The 21,278-nt window shown below is 36.2% G+C and overlaps 1 protein-coding gene across 1 annotated transcript in view; it reads left to right on the forward strand.

Annotated features, from left to right (window-relative positions):
- Positions 1 to 9,977: 9,977 nt before the first annotated feature.
- The window catches only part of PPFIBP2 (PTPRF interacting protein, binding protein 2 (liprin beta 2)), a 70,441-nt gene continuing 59,140 nt past the window's right edge, over positions 9,978 to 21,278 (forward strand). Inside the window, exon 1 of the mRNA XM_009870953.1 lies at positions 9,978 to 10,044. Coding sequence (XP_009869255.1) covers positions 9,978 to 10,044 — 67 coding nt within the window. The remainder of the gene's footprint in view (positions 10,045 to 21,278) is intronic.

Genomic DNA, 21,278 nt, shown 5'->3' on the forward strand with positions numbered 1-21,278 from the left:
GACACACTGTTTTGAACTAATGTTTGCATCACTTTAGAAAATTCAAGTGTTTTATTTACCTAAGCCAGGCAATATTTGAGTGCCTTGGCAAAACATTCATGTAGTTCAGCTATCGTGTATCTGGTACTCTGCCCTATGGAAAGTGCCAAATTAAAGGGAGGGGGCGGAAACTGATTAGTCTCTGTGGCTGAAGCATGGTAGGAATTGGGCTGGGGGCATTTTTCTCTGATTCTGTGTTCCCATGCTGCTTTCATCTCCTGTCCCAGGAAGGTGAGGAATTAGAGGAATGGTGACAGAGGGCACTGCTGCTACCATCTTGATTTGACTCTAGCAGCCCTGTCTGTATGAGGACTGTGCTAGAAGCAGGGAGGACAGGAAGGAAGTAGGGAAGGAATAAGTATAGATGGGATAATACTCCCCTCACTCCTGCTGTATCATCTGATCTCACTTAATCTTTGTTAATGTGGTACTAGCAGTGTGGAAAAGTGATTGAGGGTGTGTGGTTGTGTGTAAACAGAATACATCGGTGCAGGCATAGGCTAGACAAGTGCTTTCTGGGTTCTTGAATCAGTTCTTCCTGTTTCCGCTGTCATGCTTTTGTTACACTGAAACTGTTACTTGAGACTGTCTGTGCAGGCTCTAGGGCAGCATAATGTGACTTATTGGCGTAGAGTGTGTTTGAATGAAGCGTAGGAAGAGAACAGATTGAAGAGAATAAGTGAAGATCTTAAGAATCACCTTCCCTAAACGCTTTGACAGGGTCAGCAAACCAGGGAGAAAGGCAGGGAGAGGATGTGCTATGAGTGCAAAACATGGGAAAATGTGCAGCTCTGCTTCTAGCGCTCATTTACCTAACTCATTTCCTGTTTGCTTCTTTCCAGTCTCTCTCTTCCAAACAAACAAACAAAAACCTGCAAAGCACTTATCCCTAGACACTACTTTCACTCTGACTTAGACTATGCAGAGACAGACCAGAAACTTAGTTCACTTTCCCCACAGCTAGGGATTTCTTTGAGCCTTTCAGCTCAAACAAATGAGGGCCTTGACCTCATAAGATTAGCAAAGGTCTATACTCATACAGGTAATGCAGATCCTCAGTGAGAGTTTGCTGGTTGGTAAAAAATACACCTTCCCCTTACTCCTCCCATAAAAAGATATTTACAAAATTAGGATGAAACCTTCTCCTTGATGTAGATGGCTATAGTATGATTCAGAGGATTTAGTGTTTATCAAAGCAGAGAAATTATGCATAAGGAAATGTGCTTTGTGATAACAATCACTCAGTATAAAAGTGGAGATGTTATTCAATGTACTGTACTAAGCAAGGCATTTCCGCATTTTCCAGAAATACTAGTAGTGTAGAAATAGTAATGCAACAGACAACAACGTTGTTTAGGGCAGTAGATGAAAATCTTCAGAAGTCATTTTCTGTTAGTGAAATTGCATCTTTGAAATCTCTGGAGATGTTTATCATCTCAGCCTTATCCTCAGAGTTCAGTGAATTCAACTTGTTAAGGTATAATCTTAAAATTCTCGTACGCTACTGAATAAAGTTGAGCCAGCAACGGCAGCCCTTCGGAGGCGTGCTTGATCCCTTATGACTTCAGTAGATGTATATGAAGTAATTTTGTTTCAATAACTTGATCCCTAGAAAATTGGAAAGTTTAAGCTCTGAGCTATTTTAGGTTCTCTAAATTTTCCTCAATTTGTTCATGTCTATTCTGTGCTATCAACTCACCTTTACTTTGAGAAGCTGAACAAATTGAGACTCCCATCTTTCAACAATCTGTTCTTCGACTTTGTCTAAGCACCAGCTCTGAGGTGATAACGTGTCTTTGATACTGTGACAGTTTAAATTTCTGCCTGCCACCTCAGTAGAATATTTTATAGTTCTTCTTTTAAATAGATGCACATTAAGCAACAAAATAAAGGTCCTTTTTTTTTTGTAGCTAGATGCCTCTGCTGATATATTCTAGAACAGTGTTTTTATTTCAGGTCTTGTGACCTTGTAAAATTACAGTTACTTCTTTTGTTTCCCTGCATCTTCATGTGTTTATTTTCTATAAAACAATTTCCCAATAGCACTTTGTTCTTATTTGGCAATTCATTGCTGCAGAGAACAAAGAACTTAGATTACGAAGATAATTCCTTTCTGAAAGAAACATAAAAAGTAAATCCTTATGGCACTATTACCAGTCTGGGTCAATTTGTGGATTTCATGTTTATATTATGCATCTGCCAAGTCACAATGTAGTGGTGTAAAGGACTGTAAGCATGACCTGGATTTTAAACTCTTAATTTGATAACCTGTAAGGCAAGATTGTCGTGAATATTGTGTAGCTTGCTAGTATTTCTGAAAGACTTGTAACCCAAAGCTGCTGAGGGGAAAGAGCTGTGTATTTTCATACTGATCCAAGGGGAAAATTTGGTATCTTGTCATGCATTAAATAGTAACTGAAGATGAAATTTGAGAATTGAAAACCGAGAAAAATTGGGTGCTTTTGTCATTTAGAGAAAGGGAAAATTAACAAACCTGATGGTGGCCAGATAGTATGTGGCAGACAACATGGCTGTAATGGTAGATGATGGATATGACTTCCAAAAAGTTGCAATGACGGAGCATGAACTGCTGATTGTGTGAGTGGTCTTTTGCCTATCACCCAAGGACACGGTGCTAAGTTGATGATGATTTCCTGAAGCAGATATGAGTTTGGAGAAAGCAGATCAGCAGGCCTGATGCTTCTTCAGGAAAATCTTATGTTAGGCTGGAGCAGTGAAATAAGACTGAATGCCTGGAGTCAAGACATGCTGGATGGCAGACGACGGGTCCGAAGCATAGCTCTGTTACAAGGGTTGCTTGTCAAATGCTGACTGGGAGTCTTGTTTTCATTAGAGCAAAGATGTAATATGTATGAATATTCATAGAGAATGATTCACTTGTTGGCTAAGTATCTTTCAGATCAACCGATTGTATGCCAGTTAAAGTAATTACTAAAGATAAAACTAAACTGCTGAATTCTAATCTGGATTCCAAGCACTGACAGTATGGAAACTGCTATTTTACTTTATCCTTTTCTGAAAACAAGTCTGGTTGGTCTCCATGTTCAGAGGTGACTTAGCTGGGAATGCCTTCTTTTTTCTGTCTCTACTGCTCATGAAAAGAAGTACTTTTGTTTTCAATTTGCACTATTTCCAACCTCAAGTTTATTTCAGACATCTTAGTTTGACAGAGGAAAATATTTGCCAAGTGTCTCTTGAATATAGTGAGTCATGTTTTTATGCCAGTACAATACAGTGCAGATGGTAGCATCTGCTTTAATAACGCATAATCAGAACATCTTATTCTAATGACATTGCAGTAAGATTTATAAATATGCTTCTGTGAAGGTGCAAAACTAATGCATGCAATCCAGTCAACTCCTAAACAGAAGTATTTTGATGTTTCGCTACAGAGAAAAAAAAAATTCTCTGTGAAAGACCTTGGGGAGGTAAATTCGATATTTTAAATAGATAGGAAAACAGCACAAACTATCTTGGGAAGAAAAGTTTCTGCATTTCACCTGGATAGTGTTTGCTGTGTGCAATTTTAGATCTTATGCAAGATCATCTTGTGGAAGTCTTCTCCATCTTTTACTTAACGTTGTATCATTCTGTAATTCATACTGAAATTTCTGTCTTTGTCCTATACATTCAGTGCCTTGCTGACATTCCAGCCATTGTTAACCTATATACTAATAAAAACAAGCTCTTAGAAATTGAAGTAGAAGAACCAAAGAGGTGCCTTCCAACCTCAACTATTCTGTGACTCAGTTATTCTGTGATAACGCTCCTGTATGCTTCATAAAGCTGTTCTCATTAGGTTTAAGTGCAACTCTTCACAATGCAGTTAACGTAAGTTTTTACCTGAAATTTAATATTAATTCATTTCCTTCCTTTCATACAGAAAACTTTTGTTTCCCTCAAGTTTGTATTCCTAATGAAGTTGTGTTTTGGTTTATTTATGATTGTAACCTCTCTGTATACTTTGCAGTGAGGGGACAAGTGAGAAATCATGTAAGCATGAATTTTCTTCTAGTGGCCTTACCATCACTCCCCAAACAGTCTAAGTGGCAGATTTATGGTCACCCAACAAACCAGGAGAAAAAAATGGTAAAACAAGTCAAGTTTTAAGATTTGCAAAATCAAATGTTGCAGCATTTTCCTTTATGCTATGTATAACAGAGAGAAAAGTTACAATATCTGATAACAACTTAAATTATGAAGTGCTTTTTAAGTTTTAAGGAACAATGTTTAAAACAACACTTAAGGAATGAAGGGCTTTCTACAGTTAACAGATATAGAGAGGGGCTGAAGAAACTTCCCTTTGCATATGCCATTCTGTCCGAGTCAGCTTTTATATGTAAGGATGAGACTGTACAAACATTGAGTCAGGAAGTTCGGATATGGTACCAACAGCAACTGTAACTTAATATCCACAAGTCCTGTGGAGGAGTTACTATGAGGTCATTTGTGTTCTTAAAGCATCATAAAGTATCTCTGAGATCATTTAGCATATCTGTAAGTGTGCTTTCTTTCTTCCTTCCCCAGAATTGAAATTCAGACTCATAATAACAAACCTAATGGGTTTATTTTTGAAAACAGATGTTTGGCTTTGACTTTGCTACTTCATAATACAGTAAATTTGACTACATTCAGTTCCCATCATATTTTAAATCAAATTATTTAGTATAATATGTTTAAAAGCAGCATAGTTCTTACTGCTTGTCACTATAACCTTTATCAGCAGCACACAAATATGACGGTTTTACAGTGCTGGACTAATAACCAACTGCCTGCAGAAGTTAGTTTAGCTTATTTAACCAGCCTAGTTAGCTCATTTTCATCAGGGAGGTATTGTTCTAGTTGTGTGCGTAACCTAAGGATGTGCCTCCATGTAAGAAATCCTAGCAATATGTTGACTAGAGACTTTACCAGTTCTTCTACCATCTACCTGAAATAATTTAGTACCAGGTCTTCATGCAACTTTAGCTAATATATATTTCTCTCTAGAGCTTCTCACTTCCTCTTAGTGTGGATTCTTTACACTTTCTAGCTGAAAATAAATATTTTTTTTTTATTCCCATTCTAGTTATTCTTTAAAAAGCCTCTATACTCTTGTTTTTATTTATTACATAGAAGTTAATAAATGAAGGACGGGTTCTATTTACCCTTCTCTCTATTCAGATGAAGCATATGAACAGGAAGTAGAGCAAGTAATGTCCATATTAACAAAAATCAGATGAATAGGATTTCTGGCTGAGTAGTCCTGGAGGATGCTGTATAAGTAGTGTTCCTTAGGCTGCCATTCTAGCAATCATCACTAATTCTTCTGTTCCCAGCAGCTGTGGATGCTTATTTAGGACTAAGGATTAACTTAATTAGAGAGGTATGCCAGGTTCTTAAAGGCCAGGATTCCAATATGTATTTATAATTTTGGATTTGATGGTGTGATGAGAGCTACTGAGCCAGGCTGGAGAGTTGAAACAGCCCTTATGGTCCTGTGAGGTGACTGGATACGATACAGCATGTGGCTGGGGGAGAAGCAAGGTGGGAAATGGTGGGGGTGGAAATTGTGTGCATTTGTTCATTCCAGCTCAGGAGTTGTCTTGCAGCTGAAGAAAGCAGGGAGGACTTCTGAAGCTCACTCAAGCCACTTGATATTTCATTATACTCTTAAGGACAAAGTAATGTGGTACTTGAATTTGAATCTTTAAACAGTTTACAAACATGTATTCATCATAGGAAAAAAAAGTGGTGGTGTTTAATTATTAGTAAGAGGATTAATTAAAGTAAGAGGAATTTGTAGGCCACCCAAAGCATTGATAGTAAGGCAAGATCTGGATTTCAAAAGTTCTTGTCAAAAACCCACTCCTCTCCATAACTGATTAAGTTGGCAACCTCATTAGGAGCAACCTTGGAATTATCTCTGGACAGCTGCTGGTTCAAGGCAGACATGAAAGGTTCAAATTTAATTAAGGCGTTTCATAATTCTGAGGAACATCATGCTCATAGTTAATACTTCTGTTAAGTATTATGTTCTTTTTGGACACAGTAAGCTATAGTTTTACATACAGAAAGTAGGTTAAGAAGTGTGCAAGGGCTCTAAGCACAATAGTTCTACCAGAGATTTTTCATTTTATTTGAAATGCAAATCTCTGATTGGGATTTATAAGGTAAAGCTAGCTGAGCAAAATAAATTCAGGGTGTTCAGACAAGTTTGCTCTGTCTGTACTTCCTGGAAGATCTTATTACTTAGGTAATTATAAGACACAGGGTTGCAATATCTTTATCTGTGGGCTGGGCTCTAAATCAGTATGAATGTGTGGCTTAGAAGAGATGATAATAATTTAGACTTATGTCTGTTTAACAGTAAAACTTTGGATACTAATAGTGAGGAATCTTTACTGATCAGGCAAAAAAGTAAATTCTTTTCTTCTTAGGGACCTGAAAAGGTGAGTAGATTGATTCCTGTATTTTGCTGGTATACAAATCTAATAAAACCTGAAGGTTTGAATTTGTTAATATTAAAGCTTGTACTGTAAAGCTGGAGATAGTTTTTGTTCAGTTCTGACCAAAGCTGGAAAAAAATATTTTTCAAAATATATGTATATTTTTGTATGGATAGATAAGTCATTCTGCATCTGTTGATGTCATTAATGAATGAAAACCATAAAAGCAAATGCAATTAAAATACCAGAAAAATGATGGATCGTGCTTGAGGTACTTAGCATGCCTTGGGATTGATACAGATGTCGTGTTATTTAATATTAATAAAAAATAATACACAATTGCAGATATTTCTATAGAACTAGATCAGAAATGGTATCTGAAAGCATATGAAATCTAACGAGCTGTTTTCATAATATTGCTTAGAACAGTCAAACTGTAAGAAGGGAGTGTCTGGGAAAGTAAGACTTGCCTGAAGCACAAGCAACAGGTCTGTCTAGAAAAAGATGTCAAGCAAGTAATATTACATTATTACTCTGGAGCAAAGAACATTGCTTTTATTCATAAATTGTTGTTTGAACAGCAGGTTTTACTCCAGCTTTTAATGCAGTTTAGCAGCAAATACAGTGTGGATACAGGTGAGAAAACAGGCAGAGTGTGGAGACTGGGAGGAGATGGAAGACTTAGTTCTCGTGCTATTTTTCTGCAGAACTTTCTGGTTTGTGCCAAGGTCTTGACTGAAGTTTTTTCTATAAGTGAAATTTCAAGTTTGTAATGTAATGTATCTGTTTTCTGTACCTTTCTCACTATGGATGGTCAAATACTGTTTGTCTAGAAGAAAGAGCAGTCCCATATTTCTTGTTAATAACTGCCTATTGCTGTAGCTGCTTTATGCACACGGAGCAGTAGCTTACAGCACAAATAAGAACATGCAGTGCAATCTAGCAATAGAAACTCTGTGCTATTTGTTATACTTTTTTTGCTCTTTTTCTTCCTTCTAATTTTGATCCAGTCTGTTGTCCTGATTTACCAACACAGCTGGCAACCATAAATTTCAGGGGAAGTGGCTTGTGGCCACATCCGCCAAAGGAGCAAGATGTCTCGGTGCCTCTTCTGCAGCTGCTTACTGTAGATGGATTTCCTTTCACTGATACGATTAGTACTGATGGCTGCTTTGAACTAGGGGAAATATTTCAAGGAAGGAGGTTCACTGCAGTTGAGAATCAGGTGTTTTCAAGTATTCAGTGAATCTACTGAGCTACTGGCAGGTGAATGTCACAACAGAAGATGGCAATCTACCAAAGATCAACAGACTGAAGAAACAGAATCAGAGGGAGTGTATAAAGTTAATGTGTGTGCATTCTGGAATTCTAGGTTTATATCAGCTGATTTAATGACTTCCTGGATTAATCTGAACACAAATTGTGTTATTTTCAATACTGTTAAATGAAACATTTGAGTCAGATGCATTTTGGTGAAATTCAGTTACATTTAGCATTGTTCATACTTAAATTATTATTCGGACAAAAATGGAGAGACCAAAACCAAGCATTGATTTACATTAATCCTTGCCTGGGGTGCCACTAAAGATTTTTCTGCTTCTTTCTGATAAGGTGATGTCATATTGCTCTTCAGATAATTTTGATCTGAAGTTTAAGAATGGTTTACCCATAACAACAAGTTATAAATGGCAGAGCTCAAATTAGAACATAGAAGTTTCAGACTAATTCCTGCATCTCTCCCCCTAGATAGTGTTGTTATATACATTGAATGGACTGGACGTAGGACACACACCTCACTGATACCACAGAGGTTACTAATAAATTAGCTTTCTTTGTGTATATTTCCCCAGCAGCATGGAGAAAAACCTGTCTCTCATGATTCTTAGTTTGCAAGAGAAGTAAATAATTTTGATGTTAGTAAAAATTTTCTGTTACGCTGGGCTTATTAACTGAGACTGAACATTCCTTATGAAGCAGTAATTTGGACTCAGCCTTAAGTGTACTTTTAAGTACACTTTTCTGACAGTCTCTCTGAAACAAAAATGGGTAAGCTTTTACTTTAAAGCTGACTTGGTCCTCTGGCTGCTGATTCTATATTCTAGTGGTTAGGTAGTCTAATGTGAGTGGTTTAGCTACCAGTCATGCAATTGGTCATGGTGGCCACAGTCCAAATGGTGAGTGGACACAGTACAGAAATATTTTCATCTATGTGAATTGCCATTAGAGATTATTGTAATATTTGTTTAAATTCAAAATAATTGAATTCTTAGCGTAGATAATCATATGATAAATACAGATGAGTGAAATTTCAGTTACATTGTAATAATCGGCCTGACAAACATACACTTACATACAACTTCCATCCTTTGAAGGGTATCTCTAGCCATTGTCAGGCAGGTGTCTTTTGTGGTGCTTAGAAAGTTGTCAAAATTGAACAGTTCTGAATCACCAAAAATATAAAAACTTGCTCAGAAGATTGAATGTCAGAAGACTGAATCGTGCCCTTCATGGGAGAGAAGTCAAAATGCTGTGGCCCTTTAAAGGCTTTGTCAGTATTTTGAATTGTCTGTTAGATCACTGCAAAAATTATGCATAAGTATGAACCCTGTTCATGGCTGTGTGGGCACTGGTTTCATACTTCAGCAATGAAGTGATATGCAGAAGGGCCTTATTTCAGAGAGCATTTTCTCACTGGCAGTGGAATGGACAGTGTAAATTTTTTTCTCTTTCAAAATGTCATCTGTTGACAATAGAGACTACTACTTGACTAAGAGTCCAGCAAAACAACTCACAAATAGGGGCTAATTTTGGAACATTTTGTTTGTTATCCTTAATGTCAGATGGTAACATGAATGTCTTTATTTCTGTTTTAAAGAGGCAGCAGTAACTTCAGAAACTTCATATTGGAGGATTTTGATTGTTGGAACAGAACAGAGAACTGTGTTTTCAGTGTCATGAAAGAAGTGGTAGAAAGATTGAAGGGGGTATAGAAAGCAGAATAAAAGCTACTTCAGAATTCTCTTCACTCTTAAGGCAGTTATCAAGAAGCAGAGCTCCTGCAGAGTTCTGCTTGTATCTTAAGCATGTTTTTCACCATGTGTTCGTTCCTTCATTGAAACCTAATCAATCCTCTTATACCCCACAACACAAAAGGTTGAAATGTACTGAATTTCGAATCTAAGAAACCATTGTTAAGGGTGAGGGGTAGGAAAATCTCAGACTTCCAGTATTTGAGATTGTTTGATTTTGTTTCCATCTGCATTTGCTCATTTTAGTAAAATCTCTTAAAAAAAAAAATCAACAATGAATGAAAACCTCAGAAATCCTAAGTCACCTATCAAGAATTACTGTATTTTTGCTAGCGTAGGCTTGCATGGCCTAATTTTATGTAACATTGACATATATTTTTCTGTCAGGTCTGGTTCACTGTAATACATATGGTTTCATCTGTCTTTTCAGTAGAAGAGTAAAGGCCTGAAGAAATCACAGATGATGGCTTCTGACGCTAGCCATATGCTGGAAGCAGCTTTGGAGCAGATGGATGACATCATTGCAGGTAGGAGAATGCAGCATTTTACACAACTATTTTGAAATTGAACTGTTTGTCTTTATCCCTCCTGCAATTTTCCTGTTCAGGTTTTTTTTACTTTTTAGTTGTTCTCAGTTTGTGAAGTTCTCAGTGACATGCAGATTACTCTGCTTCAACAGTTATGTGAAGAAAAATTAAAGTAAAATAAAGAAAACCCACAATTGCACCAGAGATATGAATACTGAAGTAATAGAGATTTAGTTTGCTCTAAGCTATACGGTAGCTTAAACACATCCTAATTCATATGGTAACATTCCATTTTGTATGTGTTAGTTTTATATTTCAGTGTGTCTTTGAAAAAGATTTTCACCAAGGCTAGATATACATAAAAATGATGCAAGACAGAATTTGCTGTCTTTTGATGCTCTCATGGTAAGGCAATTAAAAATTTTTCTCTCAACATCACAGCTTCCAGGGAGAGAAGTTGATTTCTGCAGTTAGGACTTGGCAGCCTTAGGGTTTGTACTTACACACCTTTCTGTATGAACTCCTAAAAGAAGTATCTGGGTAGGGCCATGATCTCACTTGTGCACAATGGGAAAACATTAAGTTAAGCTTTATAAATTTAAATAGCGACACCCATGCTTGCCGCCTTTTACTTTTTTTTCCCCCCTCCATAATGATGAAGATGACATCAGCCTCTTGTTGGTGCAGTCGTGCTTGTTCCTGCTCTTCAGGTAAAGCTTTCTATCCAGAGACTAATATGGACCTTCAAATGTTACTGTCAGACTAGCCATGATTAGGCAGGAAGTCATTATTGGAGATGTTTAGATCAAAAAATCTCTACGTTTTTTTTTTCTCATTCACATATGAGTCTTCACTTTATTCAAAATGTGCAAGCTTTAACAGACTGCTAAGGTGTACAGAAGTGTAAATGTGAATGTAATAACTCCACAAATAACTTTTCACACCAATGGAACAAGTTCCAGGCAAATAAAAATATCATATATATATATATATTTCCCCCTCTCTTTTTTTTCTGAATGCAGTACCTTATTCAAACAAGATTTTAACTGGGAGAAGTTAATTGGGTTTTTATTTTCTTACCTCTTACAAAACATGTAAACAGATAGTCAGGAAATGCATACATCTGGAAATTTTAACTCATTATCTCTCTTCTGTGGTGATTTATACATAGCCCAGCACACACTGATGACACCATGGACACATTGATGATTCCGTTCTTCAGAAAAAGCAAGAAAAAAGAAAAACATATCCTATTAATATTGATTTTCAGATTAGACATTTTTCTTCCAGGAGCTGTCAAGGTTTTGTGCTATGTTTTCATTTGAAGGAAGGGGTGTTAGAAAACTTGTCATAATTTTGAGGATTTTCAAATTTTTCGTTCTATAGGTTTTCATCTCTTTCAATCTTTTCTTTTAATAGGTTGTGCTTCCAACACACCTTAAATTGTCCAGTACCTTCTCTTATGAGCAATGAAAGGCCATATATTCTACAACATCGCTTTTACCTCCCTCACTTACTTGACATGATGTTGGGGAAGAAAGAGAAGCAAGGCAAATGACAGAAGAAATATTCTGTGTGCATCAGCTATTCACAGCTATTTTGTATGCTGTTGGTGCCCAGGCTCTAAAACAAAAAGATTCAAGCATGCTAGTAGCATGTGGATTTTGTTTCCACAGTGCATGGATAGGTCATGAGCAATTTAGCAATCTCTTCAAGAGAGTTAACTTTATGACTTCACATTACTTGAAGTTTTAATCTAATGTCCACTGATATTCAGTATCATGTGGAAAACAGGCTTATATAATGATATCTAATGGGAAAAGAACCAAAATATTTCCCAGACAATGCATCTGTCAAGTCTCATCAATGTTGATTGAATGTTTCCTATATGATTGCAGAATTATATCTACCTGTACCAAAAAAACCCACCACATCTTACTCTATTTCTTTACTTGTTATTGGTTATAACATAGAGTAAAAACTCAGTTTGATGGGAAGATTGTTGACCCTATTTGCTTATCCATTTCTAGTGATGAAAAGTAATAAATAAGACATCTTAAAACAGGTTAAGTCTGTTTTGGTGGTTCTCCTCTAGCTAATGTTCTGTGTGTTCCAGAACAGTTTCTTGAGTACTCTGATATGATTGAAGGACCAAATATATCTGCTGGAGCCTATATTTGGATATAGTTATTATTCCAATTTGTCTCAAACAGAGGAAGATAGTAATTACTCAAGTTTGGTTCTTTCTAATTCAATCAAGTAAGCTTCTGGATGCAATTTGGGCAGGGACTGGAAAACAAGAATGTGTTCTTGTTCTGTATGGCAAGAGAACAAATAAGGTAGAAAACTCCTTCCGAAAGCGGGCTGGAGAACTGCCGTGAAACAAACCAGGACTGAGAGCCTTCTAACTGCAGATTTATATATACCATGTTATGCAAATACTGGACAAATCATCTGTGCACATGTAGCTGCTTTTAGAGTAGACTGGAAATAGCAAGAAATTAACTATTCAGAGCCTGTGCTATTTCAGTCCACTGTATCCAGATTCCATGGATTTCTCTAGGCAGCAAAAAACGGCTAAACTTCATGGCTGTTGGAAACTTAGGTAGCTGATAAAGAAGTTGCTTCCTGTGGAATGAGGCCTGAGTGGATGCTGGGAGAAGTATGGTCTTCTCTTGGCCTCAGAAACCTTTGCTTTAGGCCTAAAATGAGCATTAATCACTATTTTAGAGAAGTGAGAAGTCCAGAGATGAGTAACTTGCATCAGTTAATTTTTGGAGCTTAAGAAGATATATAGATATAGATATAGATATATGCATGCAAAACCAGCTTTCTCTGTTTAATGAAGAAAAGACTCCAGATTTATTTTATTGGTGGTAGTTATTATTATACTAGGTTGTGGTCTTGTTCTTTAAGGTAAGAACTGGGCATGAAAATACATATTACAAATATTTACATATTTGCAGTCTTACTTTTAGCCTTCTAGTTTTAAGAGTCATGCCTCTTACTCCAGATGTTAATGTAGCTCATACATGATTCTGATTAAGCCAAATAAAAAGTCTCCCTGTAGACTGTGTATCTTGGTGAATACAAAATATATTAGTGTTTAGAGTGTATGAGGGTAGGATTGTGAAGCAAGATTAACAAATTGAATTTCATTGGACTTGATCAAATTTGACAGATAGTTCAGTGTTCCCAAGTCTTCTATGCTTCAGTACGTCTGTACTGATAACCCACACTCATAGCTATATAAATTAAGCATGCTAAATGATTAGCCTTATTTGACTAAAAAAGCAAAAAGGGCTAATGTGATTGTCAATGAACATGACTTATCCATTAGCTAGAATGACTTGCACTCCAAACAGAGGCTTTCTCTAAAGAAAGCACCCATATGTCAGATCTGTCTGCATTCTTTATTTGAGCTGCATGATTTCACCATTGCTTCCCTCTGAGGTTTGACCAATCCATTACTTTCCCTTTTATTCAGCTTGTACTCATTTATTAGAATGTAGGAGGTTTTTATAGGACTATAGATTTTAATTATTTTTCCTTAGCAATATATCCTAATGAGTTAAAATAATTTTTATTTTACTTTTATCTCAAACTGCTTCTCTCTGACAACAGTCTGGAAAGCCATTATTTCCTTTTGTGAATAATGACCATAACTGTAAGTTACAAAAACTCCTGTCATAATATTATAACCAGCTGCAGCTCCAGAGTCTCTTCAAATTCACCAAGTAATCCCTGTAGTTATTGGGTTTCCTTTTAACTAGAGCTTCTGCAATCATTGGTTACTGAAAAATGAGGAAGTTAAATGTGTTATCACATGGCTGTGTACTGATATTTCAGTATTAGTATTGAAAGATTAAAAAAATATAAGTAATTAAAAACTTTGTCAAAAAGTTGTCTAAGCAGTGTGAATGTTTAAATAACCATCTCTTGAGGTGGCAGAGTGCTTGTTTTCAGTTTACTTTGGCTGTATGCTGAAAACCCAACCACTTCCCACACCCTTACTGAAAAAGGGGCCTTTGGAGGAAGTTATACTTAAGAGACAAACAAGATTTTAATTAACTTTTAATACATTTTTCTCATGGGATCTATATGTCAGAATTTGAAGGAGAATCAGGGTGGGGGGAGTTTGTAGAGGTGGGGTTTTTTTCTTTTTCTTTTCTTTCACTTTTCTGCACCATCATAGTTCTCCTATGAAAACAACAGAGTTCAAGTTCCAGAGCTATCCTCTGTTCCTGGATGTGTTAGATTACTAAAACACCTCCAGTTAAGCAACTAAAACTCAGAGTAGAGATGCAGGAGTGAACAGAAAATACTAACATACTCATTTTACCCCCTCTGGATGAATTTAAGGTTTTATGGAATAAGGTATTTACTGAGTTCTTACATAAATATTAGGAAATCAAAACGTTTCCTAGTGAATTTATCCTTTACTCACAAGTAGTTGTATCCATCACCACAGGATTCTCTCAGAATGTAAGGACTAGTCTCACAGCACTTTAAGCGAAGCAGACAGACAACTCTGTTCTGCTTCGTAAGGGATTGAGATTGTCCAGATCAGACACAGAGCACTTAATGCTATTTTTTGTGGCGTGTTTTGGGGGGGTGAAGGGGACTTATTTGAAGTACATGCTGGGTGACATGCAGCTGATGGGCTGTAACCTCTTATGATGAGGTAGATAGATAGAGAATAGCTTCTATTTTTTCTTTTCAATTTGTACACTTCCAGATGGCTTTATATCTTTATCACTTATGGCCTATTCAAGCTTCACAGTATTTTCAAACTCAGAATTTAGTTTCTGTCATAAAGGTACATAGCTTTTTATAATTTTAATATGGAGAACTTGGTGGAATTTCACGTTAGAGCACTGAACCAAAACAGACTATACTTGAAATAATGATGAGAGAAACAAATTAATTTGAATAACGAGCAATTTCTTTTGTTAGACATCAGAGTAGTTGAACAGCAACAGCTGCAGTGGTTTTCTTGTATTTTCTAAATAAATTGTAATTGTGTTAATAGACTGCGCTTCACTTATGATTAGTGTATTTTGTTTTCTTTTTCAATCAATAATTTAGACTTTTTCTGAACAAAAAAAAATCTGCAGCACTTTTTATCTTGTTACTGTTATGCATTAAGATGAGCACTTGCAAAGTTATGCTGTACAAGATACTATAGTGGCTTTTTGAAACCATTTGCTAGAATGTATTTATGCATAGATCTTATAGCAGTAGAGAGATGAGAAAGGAAATTAAATAGTAAATTACTTGAAATTAGGTCTTTGATAGAGAAATATATAACATCTTGTCATAACATTTCCAGAAAATTGCACATTAAGAATATTGTGAGGGGAAAAAATACTCAATGTTAAAGGAGAAAATATAAAGCCACAGATATGCAGGTTTTATAATTTGTAGTTCAACATTTACCTTTATTTAATCACATTTCTTATAGATTGTTAGGTGCTGACATTTAGCTTCAGATACTCAACTTTGGAAAAGCTGATGAGATGCTGTCAAAAATAACAGATTTATAACAATTTTAAAATATTTTAATCTTCACAAGTATATCAGTCCACTGTTGTTCTATTTATTTAATCAATAAAGTTTTCACATCAGCTTCCTGTGGTCTTTCAGGTTTGTTAACAACTTCTGAGACACGGCCTCAGAAGCTGTGCGTGCACTTGAATAACCGTTACAGCCATTTGATAACTGTGTTTTGCAGGGGCTTTACACATGCTGTACCCTTCAAGTTAAGACTCTGCGTAATTGTTCAGGTGCAGTTTCAATCTGTGTTTTAAAAGCATTTGAAAATCATGGCAACTTGCATGTTCATTGCGTGTGTGCAGCATTGTCTACTCATTCCTTACCCAGGGTTGCCAGAGCAACCTGAAGTTTGGAATTTCCTCAATTTTGAGTGCTTAACCTTGCAAGGGGTCACTATAGCTATTTGGGCTACTGTCCCAAAACATGCTTCCCATACTCTTGCTATCCTAAGCATATTTTCTCAGAGATAGTGGGGGTCAGAGAACAAGATATGAGTAACGACTCTGAATCTTGTTTGTAGTACTGGCAGATTCCCTCTGTACACTGGACAGTACTACAGGTTCTCATGGACCTGAAAGTACTGAAATTTTTTTTTTCCTGTAAATGCTTTGTGATCTTTTGCAAAAACATGTTTAAAATTGTTTTGTGTGAAACAAAATTGTCCTTTGGAGGTTCAAGTCAATGATTTACTGATCAAGTAGGTCTTTGACTTCCCTTGCATGTGTTCCTGCCTTTCCAGCAAAACAACAAAATCAGAAGTTTTCTGGAAAGTAAGAGTTAAAACTAATTCTAAATGGTGAAATATTTGCAATTGAAATATGCTACTTTAAATTATTTATCTCTGACTACAGGTAAACAGTTCTGTCAGTATAAAACAACAAAAATAGTTATGACTTAGACACCTGCATCAGCTTACCAAAACTGCAGTACTGCATTGTGTTTAGGCAAAACAAAATCCATACATCATAGTTTTGAAAAATAATAGAGAAGAAGCAGAGACATAAATAGCTGCAGAGGCAATATGTAGCACAGAAAAGTAGTTAAACCATGATGGCCATAACCCCGTAGGATTGAAAATCTGAGACACAAAGGTTCTGTTGTGGATTATATGATGTGATCTGTTTTTCAGTGCATGAGTCATTCAGTTGTTTAATAGGCTAGCAAACAGATTTCAAAGACTTAAACAAGTTTTATCAAACATGGGAATTTTTTTAAATTTAAAATCAGCTTATCAGCTTCTTACTTCAAGGCAGTGAAACTGATCTGAAATTCTTGTTAAATCAAACTAGTGTAATTTTTATAAAACAATATGCCTTTATTTCCTCACAAATTGAATGCTTTTATTCTCTGCATGCTTTCAGAGGTTCATTTATTTCATGAAACAGTATATATGTTACCATAGCTTACTACTGCTTACTACAAACAATTATGGATTTTGTACTAAAAAGACAAATATTGTTGTCACACAACACTTTTAATTAGACTACTGTTTTCACAGTCTTTACACAGAAAGAAAATCAGTGCAAGTATTTGTTGTTCTTTTTCTTTAATAAAATCTGTTGATCCTATTTTTCTTGTGCACTGGAGGCTTGGCCTCAGATCTGTATTATAGCTGCATAATCCATCTTCCCTTTTTCACCAGCTCTAAGGCTGTTTAGCTTGTGTTTCTGGATAGGAGAGATCTTTTTGTTGTAGTTGTGTATACAGTACCTAATGTGCTGCACATCACAGCCTAGAGTCTATCTATGTAAAAGGAAAATGGTTGAGTAATTACATAGATAATTTGCATAAGAAATTATAGACAATTCTTGAAAATTGTCTCAAGGATTCCACTTGTGGTTCTAAAGTTCAGTTGAAAATCGTTCGAGGTGTGTGAAACTTGCATCTGAATGTGGTCATTAATCTTTCTAGGCTTGGAATTTTTTTCCTAGGGCTTCCTGCTAATCCAGCCTAACAGTTACTGTTCCTTGTAGTTAAAGATCTAAAAGCAGAGATTTGAAGAGAAGCTCATATGAGCTGTGATTTAAAACACACCATTTGTGATGTATTTTGCATTAGAGTATTAGAGGAAAGGATTGCGTGAGCTACTTCTTCACTCCTTTGGCGGAAGGCTTAGGAACGAGGGCGCAGAATTATGTCCCATCCAGACTTTACTACTAGTTTACATAAATTCATGTTTTCAAGGCTGTCTTCATGAGAAAGAAAGACTTATGCTTCAGAGAAAATTACACTTTGTAGTCTTGAAGGAGAGAGGAAGAACTTGGACAACCTATATGCTCGTTGAGTAAAAACGCAGGTAAAAAAGAAAAAGTTCTCTAGCAGCATGTTAATTGACTGAAAGGACAGAGAAAATGTATGTTTATAATTTTAACCACTGTTGGTCAGGTGTCAAATCTGCTACCCTTGAGAATTCAGATCTATGGAAAGTCAGCCTAGTGTAAAACTTGCATTTGGGTTTTGATGTGGGTCTTCTGGGTTTTTTCTGCTGTTTTCTAGACTAAAGGAGTCAGCAGTTTTAAGAAAATCTCCTTTTAACCACTGATAGCTGAGTTGTGTATTACCAAGAATTTTTTTCTAAAACTCAAGACAATTCTAGAACAAAAAGGCTGAGGTAATGTGGGTGAATGCAGGGGATCAGGAGTTACAATGCAACGACAAGTGAAAGATCAGAAACAGTATCTACTGCTAAGTGTGGTGAAAGTTGGATACTGGATGATTGTATACAATATAAGCTGTGGAGACAGGATTTTCAAACAGGCAAACCTTTCCGATTATTTCTTTACTTCTGCTTAGTAACTTATTTTTGCAGCCACCGGTAGTGCTGTTTTCTGAATGGGTTGTGTATTTGCCCAAAAGGAACATTTCATTGAAGCCATTCCTCTAATTGCAAGGAATTTTGAACTAAAAATGTGCTTGCATGGTCAAGGTGTATGACATATGTAACTTAGAAGTTGTTTGCCTTTTTTTTTTTTACTTTTGTTATTCTTTCTATCATACGTGCAGCAACGTTTAATCTCCTTCATCCGCTGACTGTATATAGAAGCCAGAAATGAGCTGCCTGGAATGTCTTAGTTCCAATTTTTTTCCCCCCTTTCTTTCTTTCCTACTCCTCTAAGGTGGACATTTATGATGATTAATTGTGTTCCAGCAATACGCTAGGAAACCATGGTGTTGAGTGTTATATAAACATAATGACAAAAGATTACCCTATGTCCTGTTTACCCCTTGAGAAAAGTGAGCCATGGGAAGACTGTAACTTGCTCAAAGCCATATAAAATGAGTCTTTCTGCAGGAGTTCAAAACTGCACACATTTTTCCTGAATATCTGTAAAATACTGTGCTTGAACCACATTTCAGCTATCTATAACAGAGCGACACAGAAATTAATTGCTGTTAGTGGTACAGTATAATGGTAATATATAGTGTTCTGTTTGCTCTGTGGCAACTTTTTTTTTCTTTTTTTCTTTTTTATATCTTTTTTCTCTCTTTTCTTTTTCTTTTCTTTCCTTTTTTTTTTCTTTTGCATTGATCTGCACGGAGATTCAAATTCTTACTGTCTGGTGCTAAATCTTAATGTGGTTTGCAGCATGATGAGGTAAAGGTTTAAACTAATGCAAAAAATAAAATTATTTACTCCTACGTGCTTTTACTGCTGTTTTCCAGGGTGTGTTCTTGTCTTTCTCATGAGCAATATATATACACTTCTTAATATGAAACTATATGGAAAACAAACAGGAGACTCAAGCCTGTGATTCACTTGAATTTAAGCAGTAAAACAGGATGCTTTTTGAATTAAAATGCAGAGTTGAACTCCACGCTTTTGCATTTCTTTACCTAGTATCAAGTGCATTAGTTGTTGCATTCAGAGGAATTCATCTTCAATTTCAGGAGGGAGCAAAACATACTGCTGTAGCAAACCAGTTTAAAAGTAATTTCACAGAGGAGGAGTGTATGTGTGTGCTGCATGGGGGCGGTGAAGGGTCATGGTCTCTGGTGATGCACTGAGATCTGTTGGTAGCTCCTGATGCAGACAAGGGGAGGGATTTGTAACTTTTGTTGAGTACTCTGGCCCCTATCCAGCAAAGCACTTTTAAGTCTTTGCTTTATATTTGTGATACCAGTGACTTGAAACTAGTGGAATTTGGATTACTGAAAATTGGAATCTTCTGATGGTGTCAGACATGGGAACATTCTTCTCTCACTAGTGCATGCTTCTTGCAGTCTAAGTACAAATCTTGATTTTTATTTTTTAAATCATTTCTTTCATGGATAATTTAAAATTATGAATGTAATCAAGCCTTTCAATCTCTACTTCATTTAACTTCAGTTGGTATTAATTCAAGAAATGTTTTTCCTTTCAAGGTTTAATGGAACTAGTGCATATAAGAATTTACAGACAGTTCACTTATTAGCTCATTACATCTTTATTCATGTAAGCAAACAAATACTGTGCTGCCTGTTTACTATTATTAGCTAAGAAAATTTTAAAATATCTTTATTGTCTTCTGCAGTTTAAAATGCTGTACTATTTATGCTCAGAATGAATTTCCAGTCATAAGTATAGAGTAAGTCATAAGACATCCTAGCTTTGTGTGTCGTTAGGTAGTTTAGGGAGCATGAGTTTGCCATGAGGATGCCTTTGACTATTTTTGTGTGTTGCATCTCTTTGTTAGCAATTAATAGAAAAATATTCCCTTCTGGCTTTTTTTTATTTCTTATTTCATGCAAACTTAGGTGGAGGAAAACTTGAGGCAGGCAGGGGACCAGTACAAAGAAAACCCTGAAAATTCTTAAATTGACTTTGTCTCGGTCACTAAACCTCAAGCTGATGTTCTTTCCTGATAAAAACCTATTACCACCTTCCAAGTGTCTCTACAGAGGGCAGGACTGTCCTCAGGACCCACTTTAGAGTACAGCTATGGAAACTCAGCACACGTGTCTTACACATTGACCCAGTTCTTGAGAGCTCTGAGAAACTATGACCTTCCATTGCTGTGTACCATGTGAGACTTTAAGGATGCTTAGAATTCTGCCAGTCTGAACAGCGAGTGGAAGAGCTTGGGATAACTGAAGCATGCATATGGAGAATGCCTAGGCTCAGGAAATCACATAACATGCAATTCCTGGCTCGCCCTGCCTGTGCTGCAACAGTTGAGAAGTTTTGCATTTATAGAACTGAGTTTCTGAAGGGTGACAGTTGTTTTGCTTGCCGAGATTCTAAAGAGTGTTTCTATATGGTTTTTTCCTAGTGTTTTGATAGAGGCAAATCAAATAAAGGCATGCCAAAATGTGTGAATTTTACTGTAATTGAGTCTTCCTATGGAATTTAAAATTAGTTTCTGTAGAAGGTAGATGTTACCAGTAATGCTGTCGCCATGATAAGCTGAAGATGAAGGCAGGATGTGTGATATGCAGTGAGGCATTTAGACTGGTGAGGGAAGATGTCACCAATACTGTCCACAAGAGAGTTACAGTGGTATGCACGGTATGCCTGTATCTTTGGCTGTAGAAACTAGCTACCTAGTTTAAATAACTGAACTCATGAACAGTTGTTTTAAATATGTATTTACCTTAAAGATTGTTACTTTGATTTCACACTTGAAGCATTGGTTGTGGGCTTTAAAGTTTGTGTGGGTTTTGTTTGGATTGTGTGAATTTTCTCTTGTCTGGATATTAAA

Source organism: Apaloderma vittatum, unplaced genomic scaffold (genome assembly GCF_000703405.1).
Source record: "Apaloderma vittatum isolate BGI_N311 unplaced genomic scaffold, ASM70340v1 scaffold18256, whole genome shotgun sequence".
In the NCBI taxonomy this organism is placed as follows: domain Eukaryota; kingdom Metazoa; phylum Chordata; class Aves; order Trogoniformes; family Trogonidae; genus Apaloderma; species Apaloderma vittatum.